This window comes from Elaeis guineensis, chromosome 3, assembly GCF_000442705.2.
Source record: "Elaeis guineensis isolate ETL-2024a chromosome 3, EG11, whole genome shotgun sequence".
NCBI lineage: Eukaryota > Viridiplantae > Streptophyta > Magnoliopsida > Arecales > Arecaceae > Elaeis > Elaeis guineensis.
Genome location: NC_025995.2, coordinates 88,800,290 through 88,822,657, shown reverse-complemented (window position 1 = coordinate 88,822,657; position 22,368 = coordinate 88,800,290). Strand labels below are relative to the sequence as shown.

The window sequence follows — 22,368 nt, the reverse complement described above, 5'->3', positions numbered from 1 at the left end:
TTTTAGTTGTAAAACTCGTTGTTCTCTTCCTATTTTTTTATGTAGGAAGTTCCGGTTATAACAGAAGAGTCCGGCCAAGGTCCGACCGCACAAAAGTTATTTCGTTTAGGATCCGGATAAATTATTAAGCGCCTTGTTCTCTGTTTATGTTTCTGCCCCACTGTTCGTCCTTCCTCTTCTGAAAGCCTCTCGGACGGCTCCTCTCTTCTGCTCTTAATCTCTCTCTGATGGCATCGATCTCGACCTCCGGTGGTGAAGCGGCCAATGAACCCGCCTCCCTCGACGAACTCTACAACATTAACCTCGTCCCCTCGGAGCTTTACCTCAAGTTCCGCAAAGAGGTCGAGGGTTTACGCGTTGGCCTCAATCTAGAGGTATTCCTCTCTCTATCGATCAGCGTTGCAATCAATTCATTATATTCTGTTGTGTAGTGTTCTTCTTCTGAATCCTTATTTAGCCTGACTTGATTTTTTTTTTTTTTTTTTTTTTTTGTTGAATTTGTTCTGTTTGTTAATTAGCTGATGTTTCCGTGAGAAAATGTTGCATGGGGTGCAGTGTGCGCCGCCTTGTTTTCTTGCTGCTTCCAAAATCAATTTTTTCCTTGTTTATTGTTTTCCCGATTTGAAAATGTTACGAGATCTATCAGAGAGTGGACTTTATCAGAGTACAGTGAACTAGTGCTATCGAACAAGAGAGCTGCTTATGAGCACATTGTATGCAGCTGGAAATTCATCTTGATAAAACTCGAAAATCTAAATAGATAACTAATTGATAATATCTTTTAATTTTTTATAAAAAATTATTCGTGTGCTGATGCAAGGTTTGAATATCTCAATTGCAAGCGCTGTTTGCTAACTGCTTAAGTTTGGCACAAGGTTAGATGAGCTTGATCAATCTCAGTTCAATTATAGGCCTAGTTTTCTAGAGCTTGGCTCATTTACACCTCTAAATTGAACCTTTAGCCACTAGAAAAATCAACCAATAGTTTTATCTAATCGCTTATGTGGCTTTATGACCAGATTCACACAATAACATGTAATGCTTTGGCATTAGGCATTAGAGGTGTGGACAGCTCGGGTGTTGATCACAATCATAAAATAGCGCCACTCTATAGAACACTGCCCTCTTCATGGCTCAAAGCTCCAAAAATGATGCTACCTTGGACAAGACATCACAAGATCAACTAGTTTTCAATTTAACTACAGATGATAAATCGACCAAGGTTTCATCGATTTGTGTGTGTATGTGTGTGTGTATGTGTGTGTGTGTTGACATGTGGCAAGATTAAGTTCAGCCACTTGTCATTTGACATGAGAGGCCGTGTAAGACGTACGATTAACTACCACAGGGGGGTTACTCTTGCACTGAGCCACTGCAACCACATAGGAGGAAGTTATCAATAAAAGAAACCACCCAAGAGAAGGTAATTGATACTTTAATAAACAATCTAAAGGTAACTAGTTCTTAAAAAAGCTACTTTTCTGCATCCTATGAAGTGGGAAAAGATTTCATTTAGACTTTCTATAAACCTCTGCAAATATTATAACAGTGGGACTCTCTTAGAATTGTATCCTAGAACTAAGATCTTCTATAGAGTGAAGGCCCAATCTATCCTAGATTCTTGAGTTTATTTTGGTGTTTTCACCCATCCTGTTTTGGTGTGATAAATCATTTGGTGTATCAAGGATGTCTAAACATGAGGGCCGGTTCATGTCCTTTCTTTTTGATCTGATTCCTCTGTTTGATGCACTCTATTCTTTCTTTTCACTTTATTATTCAGAAAATTTTGAAATCCTATATTAGAGGCATAAAAAATAACCCACATGTTACTTTTGAACTCTCTAATCGACCTAAGGCAAAGTTAAAATGTGCAGACATTTCTTTTATTTCATTGTTAGGATGATATATGATTTTTGTGATTGGATTTAGGCACTAAACAAAGTAGAGATGTTAAATAAGAATGAGGGATTATGGCTAAACTACATAATGTTACTTTGTTTCCAATGCAAGGTTTGAGAATGATTATGTTACAAATGATGAGTTACTTGAAGATGGCCAAATTGATGGTGGCTACCAAAATATGCCCTCTAATACCAAACTCTGGGGACACGGTTATTCAAAAGTATATGGTCAATTCACCCAAAGTATATGGTCTATTAGCATGAAATCCTTTTTTAGTGTTTTTAATTAAAAACGGATTGTTAAGTACTCTTTTGTGGCTGCCCCCTGCTACCTGCACTTTGATCAGTGATCATAATGTAATATTTTGCGGGACCTTGCTGGTTCTATGCACAGCAACTAAAATCTCTAAAATCTCTTAATTAGTAAAGATTTTAGGATTTGTAAGCACAGTATCATGTCTGAGTTGTTGATTTCTATAATTACAATGCATTGTTTCCTATTTATGTGTCTTTATATTGCATATTTATGCCACATTTCAATATGATTTTATTCTCTAGATAATAAGGCCTTGTGATCGATGATCATATTTGTGTTATGCTAGGCCAAAAAAGGGTGCAAATAATATCTTACTCCTTTCTCCTTGTAATTTTCCCTCTTTGAGCAATTGAGCAAGAAGTGGCCACCGTTTGGGTATCAAATGCTGTATAGGGTGCCATTAACAAAAATAGAAAGATGAAAATAGAAAGATGAACTTTAGCATGGCATGTCATAAATCATAATACAATGAAGGAGAAAATTCCATGAGAAAGTACAAGTCTTCTTCTATGGCGTTTCAAAGACTAGAGATAGCTAGAGTTTGCATGTACTAGAACTACTTTAATAGGATACTTTAAAAAGATTTAAGAAGATACAAGTTGAACTCCTTTTGTGGGCACTGAAGATTATCGTGCAAGGGTTCTTTCTCATCATGGTACCGCAGGACATACAAAGCTTGTACAACTGTTGGCATATCAATAATGGAGTTTCAAGTAGAATTTCATGGTTGAATGAGCATATATTGCTTACATGTGTGACTCAAATGGGCATGCTTAACTGTTATACTATTTTGCATCATCATTATCACATGCAAGTCCCTGATGTTGTGCTAATGGAATTTTGCTTTATTGCAATAATACTGCAGACCAGATATCTAATAATATTTGATGATTAATGTATCTATCTCATCACTCATATATTTAACATTTTAAAGGTATGAAAAAACCATTCTCTTCGCCCAAAAACTTCTATCCTCCTTCCTGAACAAATACCTTCTATCATCATAAAGGTAGTCACATTCAGTAAGCCTCTGAAAAAAGAAAATAATAATGATCATCTTCCGTCTCTTTTTCTGATTGTTTTTTCGCAATGTATCAAGTGGTTATTGTAATTTTTTTGAAGATCATTGACACATTTAGTAAACATTGATTTTTCAAGTTGAGATGATTGGTTTAATGAAGAAAAACATTTCAAGTCTCAGGTTATTTTTCTGTAAGTTAAAGCAAAGCTGTCAGTTATTTCTAGCTGACAACTTACCAAATTGTTACTGGGAAACCATTTTCCCTAAAAATGAACATATAATTTCTTTTCCCCCCATGTCTACATACATTCCAATGTTACTGTTTTAGTTTTTATGACGCTATTAAAGTCTGATGTGATTTTAAAGGGTTCATCATTAGTCCCCAGATTATTGATTTTGCCTTCTTTTTCTTGTTCCAGTTCTTTAATTTTCAGGGCAACGAATACCAAGCAAAGATAGTTCTAAAGCCATTGACTGCTGCTCGAAAGTGGAAGTTTATATACGAGCCCCTCCATGGGGATATACGGTTGCTATCCACGAAGATTCCTATTACCAAATATTTGAATCTCCAGGTTCCATGCTTGATGCCTTGCTAATTTCACAACATAATAATGCATGAATACTTAAACACAAATATAGTTTCTCATGGATACCATTTTCACAAAGTCATACCGCATATAGGTTTCAGCAATTGTATGATTTTTGCCTGGAAACAACTCCATTGTATCTTCTGCATGCCAACTGAACATTTTCTAATCATTGCTTGGATTGTCATGCTGTGGTTATACATCACTTTTCAATCATGTATCCTTTGTGTATATCGACAGCCAATGACCAGCTAGAAACAAAACAGTTTATGTAAATTGTTTGTGCAGTCCTGATGCCTATTCTTATGTTTTCTTAGTGTTTACTCATGCTCATAACAAGGGAATTGGCATGTAATTTTCCTGACCACTCTAAGAGGTTCATCCTATCATTCCTATTCTTAGGCACAATTTAGTTTCAGGGAGAACATACAAGCATCGCTTTTTCAAAATTTAGGATGCAAAAACAGCTTTAAAACAATATATAGAACTAAAAGAACAAAAAAGGTGTTGCCAAGGATCATATATTAGGAAATTTACAGGGCGTCTGGTTAGTTGATGAGAAATTTACAAATGGGGTCAGCAATGTAGAGAGATGGTTTTTAAAATCACTGTGGTGTTTATACTTTATAGATTCTTAGATTTAAAATTAAGTCACAGTAGTGTTTATAGATTCATAGATTTAAAGTTAACTGGAAGCATCAAAAAGTAAGTGCTGGATTAAGACTAAAATCAAGTACTGCACACTGCAGCACTTACTATTTATTGTCTTTGTTGGCACTAAATGCTTATCATAGTTGAATTGTCAATTCAGAGGATGCAAAATAATTCCTTTGCTAGAGAAGGCTTGGGGCAATATATTAATTTTGCTATATCTTTATTTTTTTCATGCTTCAAAAGGTGGATCTGGCTCCTTACATCAAAATTTGTTTTCTTTCCTTTCTGTGCAAATGCTTCCAAAGTCTATAGGAACCTTGAAGGCTTTTTTGTCGTTGCACAAACTTAAACTATATAAAGGATGAGGCCTTTTATATTAACACGCTTACTACCCTTTTGGGATTCATGGTGTGCCGGTCTTATGCCTAAAATTGCGTTTGCTAGAAATAGAAACCAATTCACGAAGAGTGGTTGAGAGCTGGTTTTATCACATCTCAAACTACTAGGCAATTGTAATGCATTAAGTTGACCTGTGTGCATGGTTTAAGGTTTGTTGGATAATGTCCAGATAAGGTGTTAGGCACATGATCTATTGAATTATTGCAAAGAAAGGGAATATTAGTCAGAGAATTTGGTGAGATAGCATGGACACCAAAGACCTACTAAATGGACGAAAGCAATGGCCTCTAAAGCATTTTCTTTGAATGTTGTTATATTGGAAATAAAGTTTTAAATATCTCAAAGGGTCCCATTGTCCTGAGCGTTGAGATGGGATGAGTTGGGAAATGGACTGGGATAGTAAGGGACATCCAACGTCTTGAGTATCACTACACAAGACATTCCATTATGTGGAAAAACCGTGATGGCCCTATCCCATGATTTTAAAACCTTGACAAGAAACTATCATAATTTAATAGGTCTTATTCAACAATATAATTTATATCTAGACCAATGTCATCAAATCATCTAGGTGCCCCTAGGCACTGACACTTTTAAAGACCTTGGTAGAACACCTAGCCTGCTAGGCAGATGCCTAAGTAACAAAATTTCTAAAATTTGATAAAGTTGTATGTTTTCATACATCGAATCATGTGTAGTTTATAACAAGCACATCAAAGAATATCATATCAATAAAAATAAGGTTGTTATCTTTATGCAACAACGAAATCTTTGGTTTAATTACTTTATTTTTAGTTAATAATTCTTTCTATTAAGTGGTTTAATGTATTTAAAGTTTTCGAAAATCACAACATTTTCAAGTATCAGTTAGTTTCTAAGTGAGCATCTCATAAATGGACAATTTCTTTCTCTCTTGAAGTAAATATTTTTTTAATTACAAAAGAATTAGCTAACTATTAAGTACCTTCAATATATCTTCAGTAAATAAACAACGAGGCATGCACCCAAGAAAAGGAGGATCCTAGGATGGTAATCATCCTGCCTAAGCGCTGTCATGATTGGGTGGCCATCTCACTTGAAGGCTTGGAAATTCTGAGGGACCTAGATAGTTGGGTTGTCCAAGTATCTGGTCAAGACAAATTAGATGCATGGGCAGCTACTTGTGATGACCTTGATCTAGAGAAATCTAGGAAAGCTTTAAAGGAAACATGAGTAGCAATGACTAGTTATATGGGTTTCATAGATCTCAAAATGTTCAGGAGCAAGAAATAGTTCATGCAATTTGTAGAAGATAGGATCTAGAGAAAGAACTCTTGTTAGAAACACTAGAAAGAGAAGAGTGAGAGAGAGAGATAGGTAAAGGTAAAAATGATTGTATATCTTTCATGTTACAAGAGGCTCTATATATAGAGCAATAAAAGTCTAGGTACAATGAACCTATGGATCTCTTAATGATATATTTCCTAAACAGGATTTGATATATTTCCTATTTAGGATTATACAGATTTGATATATATCCTAAACAGGATTATACAGGAATATTCATAATGATTTATATATTAACATAATATGTTATCTAATTTAACACCCCCTTCAAGCTAGAGCGTAAATCTTATGGAGTCCCAGCTTGTTACAAATATAATTCATCCTCGGTCCTCTCAATGACTTAGTAAACATATCAGCTAGCTGATCGTTAGAGCTCACAAAAAACACAGAAATAATATCAGAATGTAGCTTTTCTCGAACAAAATGACAATCTATCTTAATGTGCTTTATACGCTTATGAAACACAGGATTTAAGACAATATGAAGAGCAGCCTGATTATCACCGAACAACTTCATAGGCTCAGACTGAATAACCCCAAGCTCTCCTAAGAGATACTTTAACCATACCAGCTCACATGTGGTTAAAGCCATGGCACGATATTCCGCCTCAGCACTGGAATGAGCAACAACTTCCTGCTTCTTGCTCTTCTATGAGATTAGATTACCACTAAAAAAGACAATATCTAGAGGTAGATCGTCTATCTGAGGACGAACTTGCCCAATCTGCATCTGTATAGCCAACTACCTGGCTATGACCACGATCCTGATAAAATAACCCTTTGCCTGGTGCACTCTTTAGATATCTAAGAATGCGAACAACAGTCTCCCAATGACAAATAGTAGAAGAGTCGAGAAACTGGCTGGCGACATTAACAGCAAAAGATATATCTGGTCTGGTGACGGTAAGATAATTCAGTTTTCCGACTAATCTTTGATATATTCTAGGATCTGACAAAGGCTCCCCCTGACCAGGAACAAGTCATACATTAGGGTCCATGGGAGTATCAACAGGATGAGACCCTAACATACCTATCTCCTCCAATATATCAAGGACATACTTCATCTGATTCATCACTATACCCTGACAAGATCGAGCAATCTCAATACCAAGAAAGTATTGTAACTCCTAGATCTTTGGTCTGAAATTGCTGATATACATAATCCTTCATAGCAGTAATGCCATCACTATCATCATCAGTAATAACAATGTCATCTATATAGACAATCAAAAGAATGTGCTTGTCCGACTTCGAATGTCTATAGAAAACCGAACGATCAGAAGTACTTCTAAGAAGGCCGAACTGAAGAATAACAGAGCTGAACTTTCCAAACCAAACTCGGGGAGACTGCTTTAGGTCATATAATGACTTCTTCAACCGACATACATACTCTCCCTAAGCAACATATCCAGGAGGTTGTTCCATATAAATCTCCTCATGAATATCACCATGTAGAAATACATTTTTAATATCCAGCTGATGAAGAGGCCAATGAAAGATAGTGGCTAAACTCAGAAGAAGAATATATGTGAGTTTAGCCACAGGTGAGAATGTATCAAGATAATCTTGGCCAAACACCTGAGTGAAATTCTTTGCAACCAGTCGAGCCTTCAATCAATCAATTTGCCCATCAAAAGAACACTTAACAGTATAAATCCAACGACAACCAACAATGGACTTATCTGAAGGAAGTGGAACAAGGTCCCAAATATCCAAAGTACGCAGTGCAGACATCTCATCATCCATCATCTGCTTTCAATCGGAATGTGCAAGTGCCTCTGTAATAGTACGAGGAATAGAGACCGAAGCAAGTGAGGAAATAAAGATAGAATATCTGGGAGAAAAGGATAAATAACTAATAAAACGATCAATGAGATATTTTGTTCGAGTACCTTTGCACAAAGCAATAGGAACATCTAGGTTAGGAGCTGGTGTAGTAGGACTGTCTGGTAGAGTAGCGATTGGTGCCATTGTTGAATCTGTGGGTTCAATAGAAAGGATCTCAGGTGGTGCACGATGCTGATATATCTGAAAATTCGGCCGATCAAATCTAAACGGAGATATAGAAGGAATGGGCACAGGTGATGAGGATGTGTTGCCAGTGGGAAGAGATATAGGCAGTCCAATAGATACAGACTCCTTATGAGAGACAATTGACTTAAACCCATGAGAAAAATAAGAAATGGACTCAAAGAACTTGATGTCAGACGATATAAAGACACGATGAAGAACAGGAGAGTAGCACCTATATCCCTTTTGGGATCGAGAATATCCGAGAAAGATACATTTTATGGATCTCGGGGATAATTTATCGTGAATAGGACCAGACTGATAGACAAAATAAGTGCACCCAAAGACTCTAGGAGTAAGACATACAGGAAATCCCTAAGAAATAAAATCGAAAAGGGAATTTGATCATGCGACATGGATGAGGGCATACAATTTATAAGATAACATGCAGTAAGAATAGCGACATCCCAAAAAAAAACAGGCACATGCATATGTATGAGAAGTGTCCGTGCTGTGTCAACAAAATGACGATTCTTGTGCTCTGCTATCCCATTTTGTTGAGGCATATAAGCGCAAGATATCTGATGAAGAATTCCATAAGTAGTCATAAAGTTTTGAAAATCAGTAGATAAGTACTCTCGGGCATTATCACTTCGAAAAATTTTAATGGATGTATGAAATTGATTTTTAATTTCAGCATAAAATACAGTAAAAACTGAAAATAATTCAAAACGATTACGTAATAAATACACCCAAGTCATGCAAGAATGATCATCAATAAAAGTGACAAAATAGTTAAATTTTATAGAAGAAATAATTTTACTAGGTCTCCAGATATCAGAATAAACAAGACTAAAGGGTGCTAAAGCATGTCTATTTGATCGACTACGAAAAGGACTCGACTCTACTTTTCTAACTGACACGACTTACAATTTAACTCACGAACACCAGATACACTAGACACCATCTTTTGAAAATTTTGAAGATGAGGATGACCTAACCGGCTGTGAATTTGAAGAGGCATAGCAGCAACTACACACACTGATGATCCAGACAGTCGATACAAATCATGGGATTCAAAATCAGAATCAATCATCCTCCTTGTCTTCAAGTCCTATACCACCACAGAATTAAAAGAAAAGATAACCGAGCAATGCAATTTTTTAGTTAATTGGTTAATGGATATTAAATTAACAAAAAAATCAGGAATATATAGAATAGAAGATAAAGACAAATTAGAACGAAGAAAAATAGTTCCCATATCCTGAATTGGAGTAGTGGACCCATTAGCGAAAGTAACATGTGATAAAATTTGTGACTCAATGATATGGACAAAACTATGTTTGTGCCCAAACATGTGATCAAGGCATCAAAATTAAAAATCTAAGGAATAAGATTACCTAATGAGTGACTAAGATAAGCGGTCGGATTATCATGTTGTGCTAGAGCAGTGATGGATGAGGAAGCTTGCTGTGATGCCTGGAACTGAAGAAACTATATATACTTCTCTCCAAAGATCATAACATTGTCAGAAATCGGGGAAGACACTGTTAAGTTGTCTTCTGCTGACTGAGTCTGCACATTATATGCAGTCTGCTATGAAAATCCATCAAGAGTGTAATAGGTACCCGGATGTATCCATAATGATTACAGTGGGTGCACTAGGGATGACCGCCGCCACCACCTCTACCACCACGGCCTCGACATCCACCTCGTCCACCTCTAAAATCTAAATCTCTTGAGGACAGAGTGGATAAGATGGAGTGATTGGAGGATAAAGCTACATCAGAATGGTTTATCCCTATAGATGTCTGGAGTAAACGTGAGTAAACATCTGCAGGAGAGGGTATAGGGTCTAAACTAAAGATCTGGGTGCGAACATCCTGATGTGCCCAGGCCTGAATAACTGTCTTATGTAGATAAGGATAAAGATTGGAGTGCAAAAAATAAAAAAAAAAAATCTTTGAAACCTGATTGATAAGAAAATCGCCACAATCAGATCACAAAGGGGTAGAACGTCACACTCAAGAAAAAAAAATACGAGTGATAAGTTCTAGAATTTATAACTCGCCACTAACACACAAGGATTAGATGAGAGAATTCAGCAACACTCATTTTCATTCATGGAAGTCTGAATAAAATACATAGATCACCTCCTTTTATATAGATATGAGAGGAAACATAAGGCAAATTCAGTAAATGGAAGGAAATAACAGAATTTTGTTATTATGAAAATGATGGTGGCTGCATCTTGCTATTAAGAAAATCATGTTGGCTGCATCTTGCTACTAAGGCTGCATCCTTGCTACTATGAAAATGGTGGCTGCATTTTACTACAAAAAAAATGATGGTGGCTGCTAAATGATGAATTAGGAAAAAACAAAACAACCTTTTAAACTCAGTCCTTTTCCAAGCAATATTTTTTTTCAATTCCTGCCAAGTCTGATTCACACCAACATCATGCTTCTATGTAAGTGAGCAAAGTCATAAATTTGGCTCTTGCTCGTGTAATTGGATCTACGTATGGCATCTGATCATCTCTTTCTTCATGATGGTGCACACTATTTTCTCCTTGTTGAGTAGGATTTGCCTTCAAATCAAGTCCTCCCTATCATCCAAATTATCCTCCAAGTAAGGAGAAAGATCTCGAACATTGAATGTAGCAGATATATTGTAGTCATCAGACAATTCAATCTTGTAAGTATTGTCATCACCTTCTCAACAACTCGGAATGGACCATCAGCATGTGGCATGAGCTTAGATTTTTTTTGGCTTGAAAATCGTTCCTTGCGAAGATGTATCCAAACAAGATCACCTGGAGCAAAGCGAACTTGTTTTCTTCCTTTGTTGGCTGCCTTCTCATAAGCCGCATTCTTCCTCTCAATCTGCTCGTTAATACTCTTATGCATGGACTTAACCAACTCAGCTTTCTTCTTCCCATCCATACAAACCCTTTCGCTGATTGGAAGTGGTGCCAAATCAAGTAGGGTGATAGGATTGAATCCATAAACCACCTCAAAAGGAGAAGCTTAGTAGTGCTATGAACACTACGATTGTAAGCAAACTCAATATAAGCCAAGCACTCATCTCAATTCTTTAGATTCTTGTTAACAATAGTGCGAAGCAAAGAAAAAAAGGTATGGTTATCACTTCGGTCTGACCATTGGTTTGCGGATGTCATGTTGAAGAGCAATCTAGTACCAAGCTTCTTTCATAAGATCTTTCAAAAGTAATTTAAGAACTTGACATCTCGATCAGACACAATGCTCTTTGGTACACCATGCAGACGCACTATCTCCTTGAAAAATAAATCTGTAACATGTGAAGTATCATCGGTTCTGTGGCATGGCACGAAATGAGACATCTTTGAGAATCGGTTCACAACCACCATAACCGAATCCCTCCCCCTTTGTGTTCTTGGCAGCCTAAGCACAAAATCCATACTCAAATCTACCCATGGTTGATCTGGTACAGGTAGCGGCATATACAACTCTTTCAAAGTCTCTTTGCTCTTCGCTTTCTTGCTGATGACGCACCTCTCAATGACGTGATGCACATCACGAATCATGGCTGGCCAATAGAAGTGCTCTTTCACCACTTTCAATATTTTCTTTTCTCCAAAATGACCTGCCAATCTGCCACCATGAGCTTCTCTCACCAAAAGTTCTCGAATGGACTGTTAGGAATGCACAACCGGCCTGACTTAAACAAGTATCCGTCATGCCTATAGTAGCTGTTTACAGCTCCTTTCTCGCACTCCTCATAAATGCTTGCAAAATTTGGGTCGCCCTTGTATTGATCTATAATCAGCTCAAATCTCATTAGTTTAGCATTAAGCAATGAAATCAAAGCATACTTTCTGAAAAATGCATCAGCCACAATATTGACATTTTCTTTTTTGTATTTGATCACATGAGGAAAAATTTTCAAGAACTCCACCCACTTGGCATGTCTATGATTCAGCTTGCTTTGTCCTTTCAAGTACTTCAAGGACTCATGATCAGTATGGATGACGAACTTTCTTGACAATAAATAATGTTGCCAAGTCTCCAAAATCTGAATCAAAGCGTAGAACTCCTTGTCATAGACAGAGTAACTCAAGCTCGCACCATTCAGCTTCTCATTGAAATATGCTATCAGACGTCCTTCTTACATCAGAACAGCCCTAATGCCTACACCGGAGGCATCACATTCTATCTTTAAAGTCTTGAAAAAGTCGGATAGAGCTAGAATGGGTGCTAAACTCAACTTCTCCTTGATCAACTCGAAGCTCCTTTGGGCTGCTTCCGTCTACTTGAATTCTCCTCCCTTCTTGGTGCATTCAGTGATAGGAGCAAGAATAGTGCTGAAGTTTCTCACAAATCTCCGATAAAAGGATGCTAGGCCATGAAAACTCCTCACTTCAGATACATTGGTAGGAACAAGCCACTCCTTGATCGCTTTCACCTTTTCCTTATCAACTTCCACTTCATGTTGCAACACAACATAACCAAGAAAGATTATACGATCCTGACAAAAATGACACTTTTTGAGGTTGCCATATAGCTTCTTTTGTCGCAGAACTCAAAAACCTCCTGAGGTGCTCCATATGCTCCTGATTTCTGTTAAAAATCAGAATATCATCAAAATACACAACCACAAAATCACCAATGAACTTACGCAGTACATGATTCATCAATCTCATGAATGTGCTAGGCGTGTTGGACAAGCCAAATGGCATGACCGTCCACTCGTACAACCCGAACTTGGTCTTGAATGCGGTCTTCCATTTATCTCCTTCATGCGAATCTGATGGTATCCACTCCTAAGGTCTATTTTTGAGAAGACTTAGCTCCATGCAACTCATCAAGCATATCGTCCAGTCGCAGGATTGGATAGCAATATTTTACTATGATCTTGTTTATCGTCCTACTATCCACGCACATCCGTATAGATCCTTCTTCGGTACCAACAGAGCTAGTACTGAACATGGGCTCATAGACTCCCTCACATAATCTTTCTCCAAAAGATCAGCAATTGGCCGTTGCAACTCCTTGGGATTGCATCTATAGGCTGGTCTATTTGGTAAGACAGATCCTGGAATGAGATCAATCTGATGCTCGATCTCTCTTATTGGTGGCAATCCTTTTGGTAACTCTTCAGGGAATACATCTGTAAATTCCTTCAAGATCTCTTTCATTTGCGACGGAAGAGAGACTTCTTCACTTGAAACTTGCTTGGCTACGAGAACAAAAATAATTTCATGATTAGTCAAAACTCACTCTACTTCTCCCTTATTGGCAAACAAGTTCTCTTTCTTTTTCTTCTCGATCACAAGCTGATCCTTCTGGATCTGTTGCGGGCTAACTGGTGCTAACACTATGTTCTTTCCATCCTTGGCAAATGAATAGTTGTTTTTGAAGCCATCATGAATAATAGCCCTCCGATCGTACTGCCAAGGTCTTCTCAAAAGAAGATGGCTGACTTTCATAGGAATCACATCACAAACAACCTCATCCTTGTAGGACTTGCCAATAGAAAAAGGTACTACAACCTACTTTGTAACCTTCACATCACCATCGTCAATAACCCATTGCAATCTATAGGGACGGGATGCTTAATGGTCATCAGGTTAAGTTTTTTCACCAAAGTAGTGGAAGCCACATTGGTACAGCTATCTTCATCAATGATAATACCATATACCTTATAATGGATGGTGCACCTGGTATGGAAGATATTTTCGCGTTGCTCATCATCCACTTTGGCCTGTAAGTTCAGATTGCGGCGAATAACCAATAGCTCTCCTTCATCTGCAAACTTCACATAATCTTCTTCCATCTCTTCCAAAATAGCTTCATCTTCACTTTCAATTTCTTTTTGTGACTTCCGAATGAACATCACCCTCTTGTTTGAACATTCAGAGGCTATATGACCGTAACCAAGACACTTGAAATATTTGATATCTCAACTTCGTCTGGGAGGTTGCGAATTCCCCATCTTCTCTTTTTCTTTGGCCGCATCTGTGGTTTACTTGTTGGAATCATCTTTTTCTACTTATTTTGGAGCTGCCTTAAGAACGGACCATGGTGACAAGGAAGACGAGTTGGTGGTCTTACTCGGCTTATTTGCACCATGCTTGCACTGTCTCTCTACCTTAACAGCAAGTTTGATCACATCGTCAAGGAACACATAAGATTGCAACTCCATCGTATCAGCAATCTTTTTGTTTAAGCCTCCTAAGAATCTTGCAATGGTTTGTTCTTGAGGTTCTCGCAATCGCACTTCATCATCAGCATCTCAAGTTCTTTGACATAATCCTAAATGCACATGCCCCCTTGCCTCAAGCTTTATAACTTGATGTACAGCTCTTATAATATTGAGGGACAAATCGCTTCTCCATGATCCGCTTCATAAGCCTCCAGCTCTGGATCTCCTCTTCTCCATCCCTCCTATGCTGAGCTTTCACATTCTTCCATCAAATATTAGCGTAATCAGTGAATTCAAGGACAGCAAGTTTATATTTTTTTATCTCAGAATAATCTTGACATTTAAAGACCTTCTCTACATGTTGCACCCATTCCAGATACTCTTCGAGTGAGCTAGTTCTTTTAAAGGGTGGGATCTTCATATTAATATTGTCTCCCGAGCCCCTTTGCTGCCGCCTTTGCCATGGGTGTTCCTCCACACCATCATCATCTCCAGGTTCATCATACTCTTCTTCATCATCGCGATCAGCTCGTCGTGGTGCTGGATGGCCATGCCGCTGTGGTGGGGGGGGAAGTATTGCCAACCGCTCAAACACCTGCGTTAGGTGATTGAGTTGCTCCATCATCTTTTCTTGACGCCGCTAGAGTCCCATGATCTGAGCTTGTTCCAGACTCATGCCTCTAGGAATAACAGAGGCCTCGTCTCCTCCAGACATGATTTGGATGCCAAACATTCCATCAGGCTTTGATACCAATCTGACGTGCCCAGACCTGAATAACTATCTTATGTAGGTAAGGATAAAGGTTGGAGTGCAAGAAATTAAAAAAAAAAAAGAACCTTTAAAACTTGATTGATAAGAAAATCACCACAATCAGATTACTAAGAGATAGAACGCCACACTCAAGAAAAGAAGAACGTGAGTGATAAGTTCTAGGGTTTATAACTCGCCACTAACACACAAGGGTTAGATGAGAGAATTCAGCAACACTCATTTTCATTCATTGAAGTCTGAATAAAATATATAGATCGCCTCCCTTTATATAGATATGAGAGGGAACATAAAGTAAATTTAGTAAATAGAAGGGAAAAATAGAATTTTGCTATTATGAAAATGATGGTGGCTGCATCTTGCTATTAAAAAAATCATGATGGCTGTATCTTGCTACTAAGGCTGCATCTTGCTATTATGAAAATGATGGTTGCTGCATATTGCTACTATGAAAATGATGGTGGCTGCATCTTGCTACTATGAAAATGATGGTGGCTGCTAAATGATGAATTAAGAAAAAATAAAACAACCTTCTAGACTCGGTCCTTTCCCAAGCAATATCTTCCTTCAATTCCTGTCAAGTCTGATTCGCACCAACATCATGCTTCTACGCAAGTGAGCAAAGTCATCAATTTGGCTCTTGCTCATGTAATTGGATCCACGTATGGCATCTGATCATCTCTTTCTTCATGATGGTGCACACCACACCCTCTAACTCCAAACGAATTTCATGGAGACATAAGATAGTAATCAGACAGTCCCACTGAACCTGCTAGATCCGAATATCAGGAAAAAAGATAATAGCTCATGTAACTCAGTAGCAAATGATTGATGGCACCCTAGATAAAACTGCATATCATAATCTCCCTGTCGGAGATGAAAAAGAGAACCAATCACATCGTACAAGTATGTAAAATTGCTCGAGTATAATTTTCGAATGCGGATCCAGGTACCATAACATGTACGGATCGATCTGAAGATAGAGAGTAAGTCAGAGTCAATGGTCTGCCAAATCAAATCAAGAATTTGAGCATTGACTCTTTTCCACTGGTCTCGATTAGCAATAGGGATCTTATCAATAGAGGATGTAAGATGGTCAGAAACGCCCTGATCTTTGCACCATAACTCCACAGATGCAGCCCACGATGAATAATTTTACCATTCAACTTTTCAGCAGTGATCATAGCGGGTATGGTGAGGACAGGTGTATTCACCCTGAAGGTGGGTGTGGTGGATGTAGCAATAACGTCCGAAGTAGAAGCCATTGGACAAAAATTTTGGATTAAAGAAAAATCCAATCAAGGGCAGCAGAAAAATTTGGATAAGAAGAACAGCGATAAGGATTGCTGTAGCGGACAGAGAAGATAGAGGGCCAACCGAACAGAGACTAGACGGCGGTGAGGACTGTTGCAGCGGACAGAGAAGATAGAGGGTCGACCAGACAGAGACTGGACGGCGGTGAGGACTGCTGTAGGACAAAGGATGGTGGCTAGGATTTCTCCTTCTCCTTTGGCTCTAATACCATATAGAAGATAGGATCTAGAGAGAGAACCCTTGTTAGAAACACTAGGAAGAGAGGAGAGAGAGAGAGATAGGTAAAGGTAAAAATGATTGTATATTTTTTATGTTACAACAGGCTTTATATATAGAGCAATAAAGGTCTAGGTACAATAAACCTATTGATCTCTTAATGATATATTTTCTAAACAAAATTTGATATATTTTCTGTTTAGGATTATATATATTTGATATATATCCTAAATAGGATTATGCAAGGAATATTCACAATGATTTATATGTTAACATAATATGCTATCTAATTTAACACAATTGAAGTCTATCTATGTTTATTTAAGACCATTTTCGCGAGAGCCTACTCGGGCATGTGTTTAGTCCCATATCAAGTGTGCTTTGTGGAGATCTTAGATACTTAAAGTAGGGGCAAGGATCCTAATTATCTTTTAACCTCTTTTGGCTAGCCTTTTTGGTGAGGCCTTAGGTGGTTACAGAAGAGTGACCAATGCATGGCCCATACGTGGCTGAGTGACATTGTAGAACAGGCCCTTTTGGGTTTGACTAGCCAGTCGTATTGTTTGCGATTAGATCCTTCTAGCAAGGATGCTAGGACTTACACAAGGGATGTACGTGGATTACACACATGGGCATGTATTTATTCCCACATCAGGTGTGCAATGGAGAGGTCTTGGGTGGCAAGGCCAAGGATCCCAATGAACAACCTTCTAGCTTGCCTTTTTGGTGAGGTCCTGGGTCATTGCTCTTTTTTGCCTTCAAGATGCATAGTTTTGAAAACTGGACTCCACGATATAAGTTGCAAATATTTTCTCAACCAAAATCAGGCTGTCAAAAATAGCCTAGGGTAAGTCTCTAGTCTTTTATTTAGAATATGCAAAATAGTCAAAGAGTTGCAGGAAACAGTTAATTGAAGATATCATGCTGTCAAATTTTTCCTGGTAATTTATAAGTAACATCTTAAGGTGATGGAGAACTACACTTTTAAAATGGTTTTCTCTTAAAGTTATGCCCTATTGCTTCAAGGTGATGCCAAAATATAGCTCACTATGCGCTGATATGTAGTTCAAGAATTGATAGAATGTCATGGTCTTAGTCCCTTCCAAATAATATGAATATTTCCAAGTAAGAGGCCACTTAATGACAACAAAATAAAATAATAAAAAATAAAGAAAGAAAAGATATTACAAAAAAAAAAGGACTGAACTGAAAGATTTTTACATTTGATTCCTATCTTTCTCAGTGTCTGTGGAGGAAGATGGAAGTGAGAGCATAGCTGTTTTTCCCTAAATATTCTTCCAATACAATTTTAAACTACTCATTTCCAGGAAATATTTTGCTGTGGTGGCAAATAGCAAATAACAAGTTAGCCTTTTAAGTGGTCTTTTAGGCCTCAAACTTGCCATGCTATAATTCAAGGGCTGGATATGGGCCCAAAATGCTGAAATTTTCACTGGGCATCATATGAAAACCCAAAGGTGGCACAAACCTGCAACTAAATGTCCTCTTTTCCTTGTCTTAATGAATCCCACATGCAAATATTGCAAGCTTTGCCGACTTCTACTTTTATGTATTATTTGTTTCTCAAAAGCTACTCTTCCACCTAGATTTCCTAACTTTATAGCCAAAAAAATTGACCTCCAAATAAGGTGTTTCCTTTAACTAGTATAACTGATGAACTGAGTATCTTCTTTTAGAGTTTGGACATGAAGATTACTTGTTTCAAAACATGCATGTAAGTATAATATGCTTTAGCGGCATGTATAACTCCATAATGTACCTGTTGAAGGAGCATGATGACACCTGGTTGATAAAATGTTGATTAGTGAAGAAGCAAAGTGGACTCCTGATCTTGCTGATCACCCTTTTGCTTTTTCTAAGTAGTTAAGTGCATAACATTTATGTAGTTGTTGGACTTGTAGAAGCATTTGATAGACATTCTGGGAGACAACATTGATAGTGCACTCAGTAAAAACCAAATCACATGGTTGTCTTTGACCCAAAATTTTGGTGCAGAAAAAACTTCCTTGCACCTTCAATATTCATCATGCCACTTTTGAAACCGGCCCCCATCCCCCACACCACCTCCCCCCCCAACCCGCCCCCAGCAACCTAAAAAAAAAAAGAAGTTATCTGAACAGGAATTTCCCAGTCGGCCATCTTTTGCATCAATTGCTTTCTTTTGGAGCTTAGATTCTTCACCATTACTCATCATTGGCTGTACCATCCCAACCACCTGGCTCAAGGCGTACCAAACTGAACCATCAGGGAACCGAAGCATCCATCTCCATGTTCTTCACAAGGTGACTCATTGTGTTTGCATCTACAACAGCCTAGCCCTTGATGGAGTCAATCATGTCTTCTATTTGGTGGGTGCAATATAAATACTGAGAAGTAATTGTTATCAGAAAATCATACTTTATAAATGTTTGGACTTGCAATATATGTGAGGATGAGGGTTGACTAGAATATACTGGATTGGCTAAAAGTTATCTCCTTGCTGAAACTCTTTATAACCATTTTCCTGATTGCTGGACTGGTTTTAGCCAGGTTTCAACTGTAATTTTCAGGTTTTTCACCTCAGACCATAGGCTGCCTAAAATTAGTGCTGAAACCAAAAATTAATACCTTGAGATGAATGCTTTCAAGTATAACGTTTTCATAATGAATATGATGCATGAACTGTTGTGAGCTCAAGCATTCAGAAATAACACTTAATTCAGGGCCACTGTGAGAATGGATGCTCATGCATATGCAGCATGCTTAGGAGGCTTATTATCAAGATTCTTTGGGTCGATTGGTTGAAAAATAGGCATCGCACAGTTTTGTGCCATTTATTGAGGGCTTTGAGTTCTACATGGACAAGATAGATATTGGGGCAGAGATGTCGTGTTTAAATGGCAGTATTATCTTCTGTTTGGTATGCATAGATAAAATAATTGCTAAGACTGTAATTAGATGGTCAGGATAATACAGTTTAGTAGATTTGAATTATATTGTTTACAAAAGTGTTTATGTTTATTATGTGGCATTTGGTTGGTGAAATTAAGAATTTATCTGTGGATTTACTTATTAAACCAAGTAGTTGCTGGCATGTCATGATCTTCGACAAATAACCCTTCCTGTCAATTAAGATATGGATTTATAATAGCCGAGAAAACCAAACTGCAATTTCTTCACCTTAGTGATTGGTCGATAAGCATGGCTGCAACAATGAGTATACCTTCAGTGTACCATACTGAAGTACAAAGAGAACATCTCATGCTAACAACTGATGGACAGGAAGAACATGGTAGAAAGTATTACTTGGACCTAGAATGAACATGCTCGTTAGAGCGGCTATTTAAGTTGTAATTTCTTATTCAGATGTTATTCTGTAAGGGAAACCCCTCCTGACTTTTTTCCTTATTTCCTGTTTTCTGCCCTTGTAGTTTCAATAATTACTAGAATTGTGATATTTTTTCTTGATTAAGAACATGTTTACCATAAGTCTGATTTGTTTTCTTGATTGAGAACTTTTCTTATTGCCATCTAATTCTATAAATAAATTGCAGCCCATGGTTCACACATGCTGAATATAGCCATTGGGTTGATATAAAACTTATTTTGCATCTCAGTCTACAATGTGGAAGCAGGGCAAACTATGGTGTTGAACTCATCCAGGAATATGTTCTCGCTCCTTCCCTCACTTATTTGCCATGCTTTTTTAAACTGTGCCAACCTAAAATTTGCCATTCCCATTGCTGCATGTCATTTCTGACCCTGCTCACTATCTGTCTTTTTTTTCTTTTTTATTTTGAAGTGAAGATTTTCCTGGTAACGTTCTGTTACAGCTCATGGCTTCTAAGATCCAAGGCTTTCATGCCTTCCTAGAATCAAATTATTAGAGCACCCAATGGGTGTTTCTTGTAATAGGACCGAACTTCTGCTGTTCATAAAGCTATCTACAACTCTTGTTAGTTAATGTATGCTGAGGGTAAATCATTGTAATATATATTTTAGTTGCACTAGATCAGGTGTAGTTTAAAACAGAACCTGGAGGAGAAAGAGAGAGGCATCCACTTTTAATTCCATTTGATCATATGAGAGCTTTAGAATGGCAAGAAGGTGCCAATTTCTTGAGTACCATATGCAGATCAAGTATAAGGTTCAACTCCTTGATTTATATGACGAAAGCATTGGGATGAATAATAATTGATTGGGAACAGAAGGGTAAAAACAATAAATTAAAACATATTACTGATAACCTAGGGGGATAAACAAAGTTTCATAAACTAATTTATGCTTGGCTGCCTAGAAGACGCCTTAGAAGTTGGGAGAGCCTTTGAAGATTGTTCATGTGATAGGGAAGCTTTTGCTAGCATAAAAAACATTAACGCCTGGGTTTATTAGACAACAATTGGGTAAGCAATCACAGAGTTACTTGGCAGATGTCTGGCATGCTCCCTTGAGAAGTATTGGATCACATCCTCTCTCAACATGATCCTTTTTTTATTTTTTTGAATAATATGTCCTTTGTAACATCATCAATTACATATATTTGTATCATTAGAATTCCAGCAGTTGTAGTCCTGAAAATATTTTGATATGTCTCATATTCATCGATGAAAAAGTGCTATTGCTGCATTATAGTAATTAGTTTTTTTGATAATGCAGGTAGGCATAGGCCATAATTTCCATTTAAATGCAACTGGATGGAAATGGAAGCTTTCTACATGCTTGGGTGGAGATGGTGTTTCCCAGATTAGAAACAAAACAACCGTTGGCTTGTTCCCAGGGTTTGATTTGAGAATCGGTTGGAAAGCCGAATACATCCTTCCTGAGATTCAAGGGTGAGTTTGTGTTATTTCTTTGTGTTATTTAAGTTGAAACAAAACTACTTGTTTTGAAAAGAGGGTATATGCTGCACACTTTGCTGCTTGCATATCAAACTCAAAAATGTTTTCCATATAATAATTCTTTTGGTACATTATCATACTTCATTAAGAAAGGCACTAAAATTATGTCAGCATAGTGTAAGAAAACTAAGAAGTTGATGGAACACCAAAGTCATATCTCATAATTTCTATTTAAGAACGAACGGTTTTTGGCAGGGCTGTGGGCACTGGAGAACCTATTTTCAATATGAACTATGGACGCTTGCAAGCATCGATAGATAGAGTGGAGGCTATCTTAACTCATGCAAACTGATTCTTGATAATGTGATATGACAAGTCTTTCTGCTAGATACTAGATGTGAGTTGCAGCTTTCAGAATGGTCTACCTTGATCAAGATTGGTTGATTTTTTAGATATGAGGGGCAGTCACGATTGCTGATTATGTATAAAATCGAGAGCATACCAAACAAGGTCTCCATGCAAATAGTCATGATGTTGTATCATGATTGAGTTGTCAAGTTAAATTATGATTATGATCTTCGGTTAATGTACAGTATACAGTATTTGCATGTAAACGATTTTTAAAGTAAGGTTTTAGCTTAATCGATTATAATGACTTTTAAGAATCAAATTTTCTTGTATTTTGTTAAGATCTTTTGACTTTTATAATTTAATTTAAATAAAATTGATAGATGGTTTCCTAGCAAATGAAGGTTATCACCAGAAGTACTTAGAACTTTGGTGGAATTATGATTGATTGCGATCTATTTTTCAAAACTTGTTTTTAGACAAC

At 37.5% G+C, this 22,368-nt stretch overlaps 1 protein-coding gene across 1 annotated transcript; it reads left to right on the top strand.

Moving 5' to 3' along the window:
- Nucleotides 1-39: 39 nt before the first annotated feature.
- Nucleotides 40-22,206, top strand: LOC105041843 (uncharacterized). Its single transcript, XM_010918891.3, has 4 exons — nt 40-374; nt 3,658-3,810; nt 21,355-21,530; nt 21,792-22,206. Exons 1-4 carry the CDS (start codon nt 228-230, stop codon nt 21,886-21,888), a joined length of 573 nt encoding a protein of 190 aa, XP_010917193.1. The 5' UTR covers nt 40-227; the 3' UTR covers nt 21,889-22,206.
- The last annotated feature ends 162 nt before the right edge of the window (nt 22,207-22,368 follow it).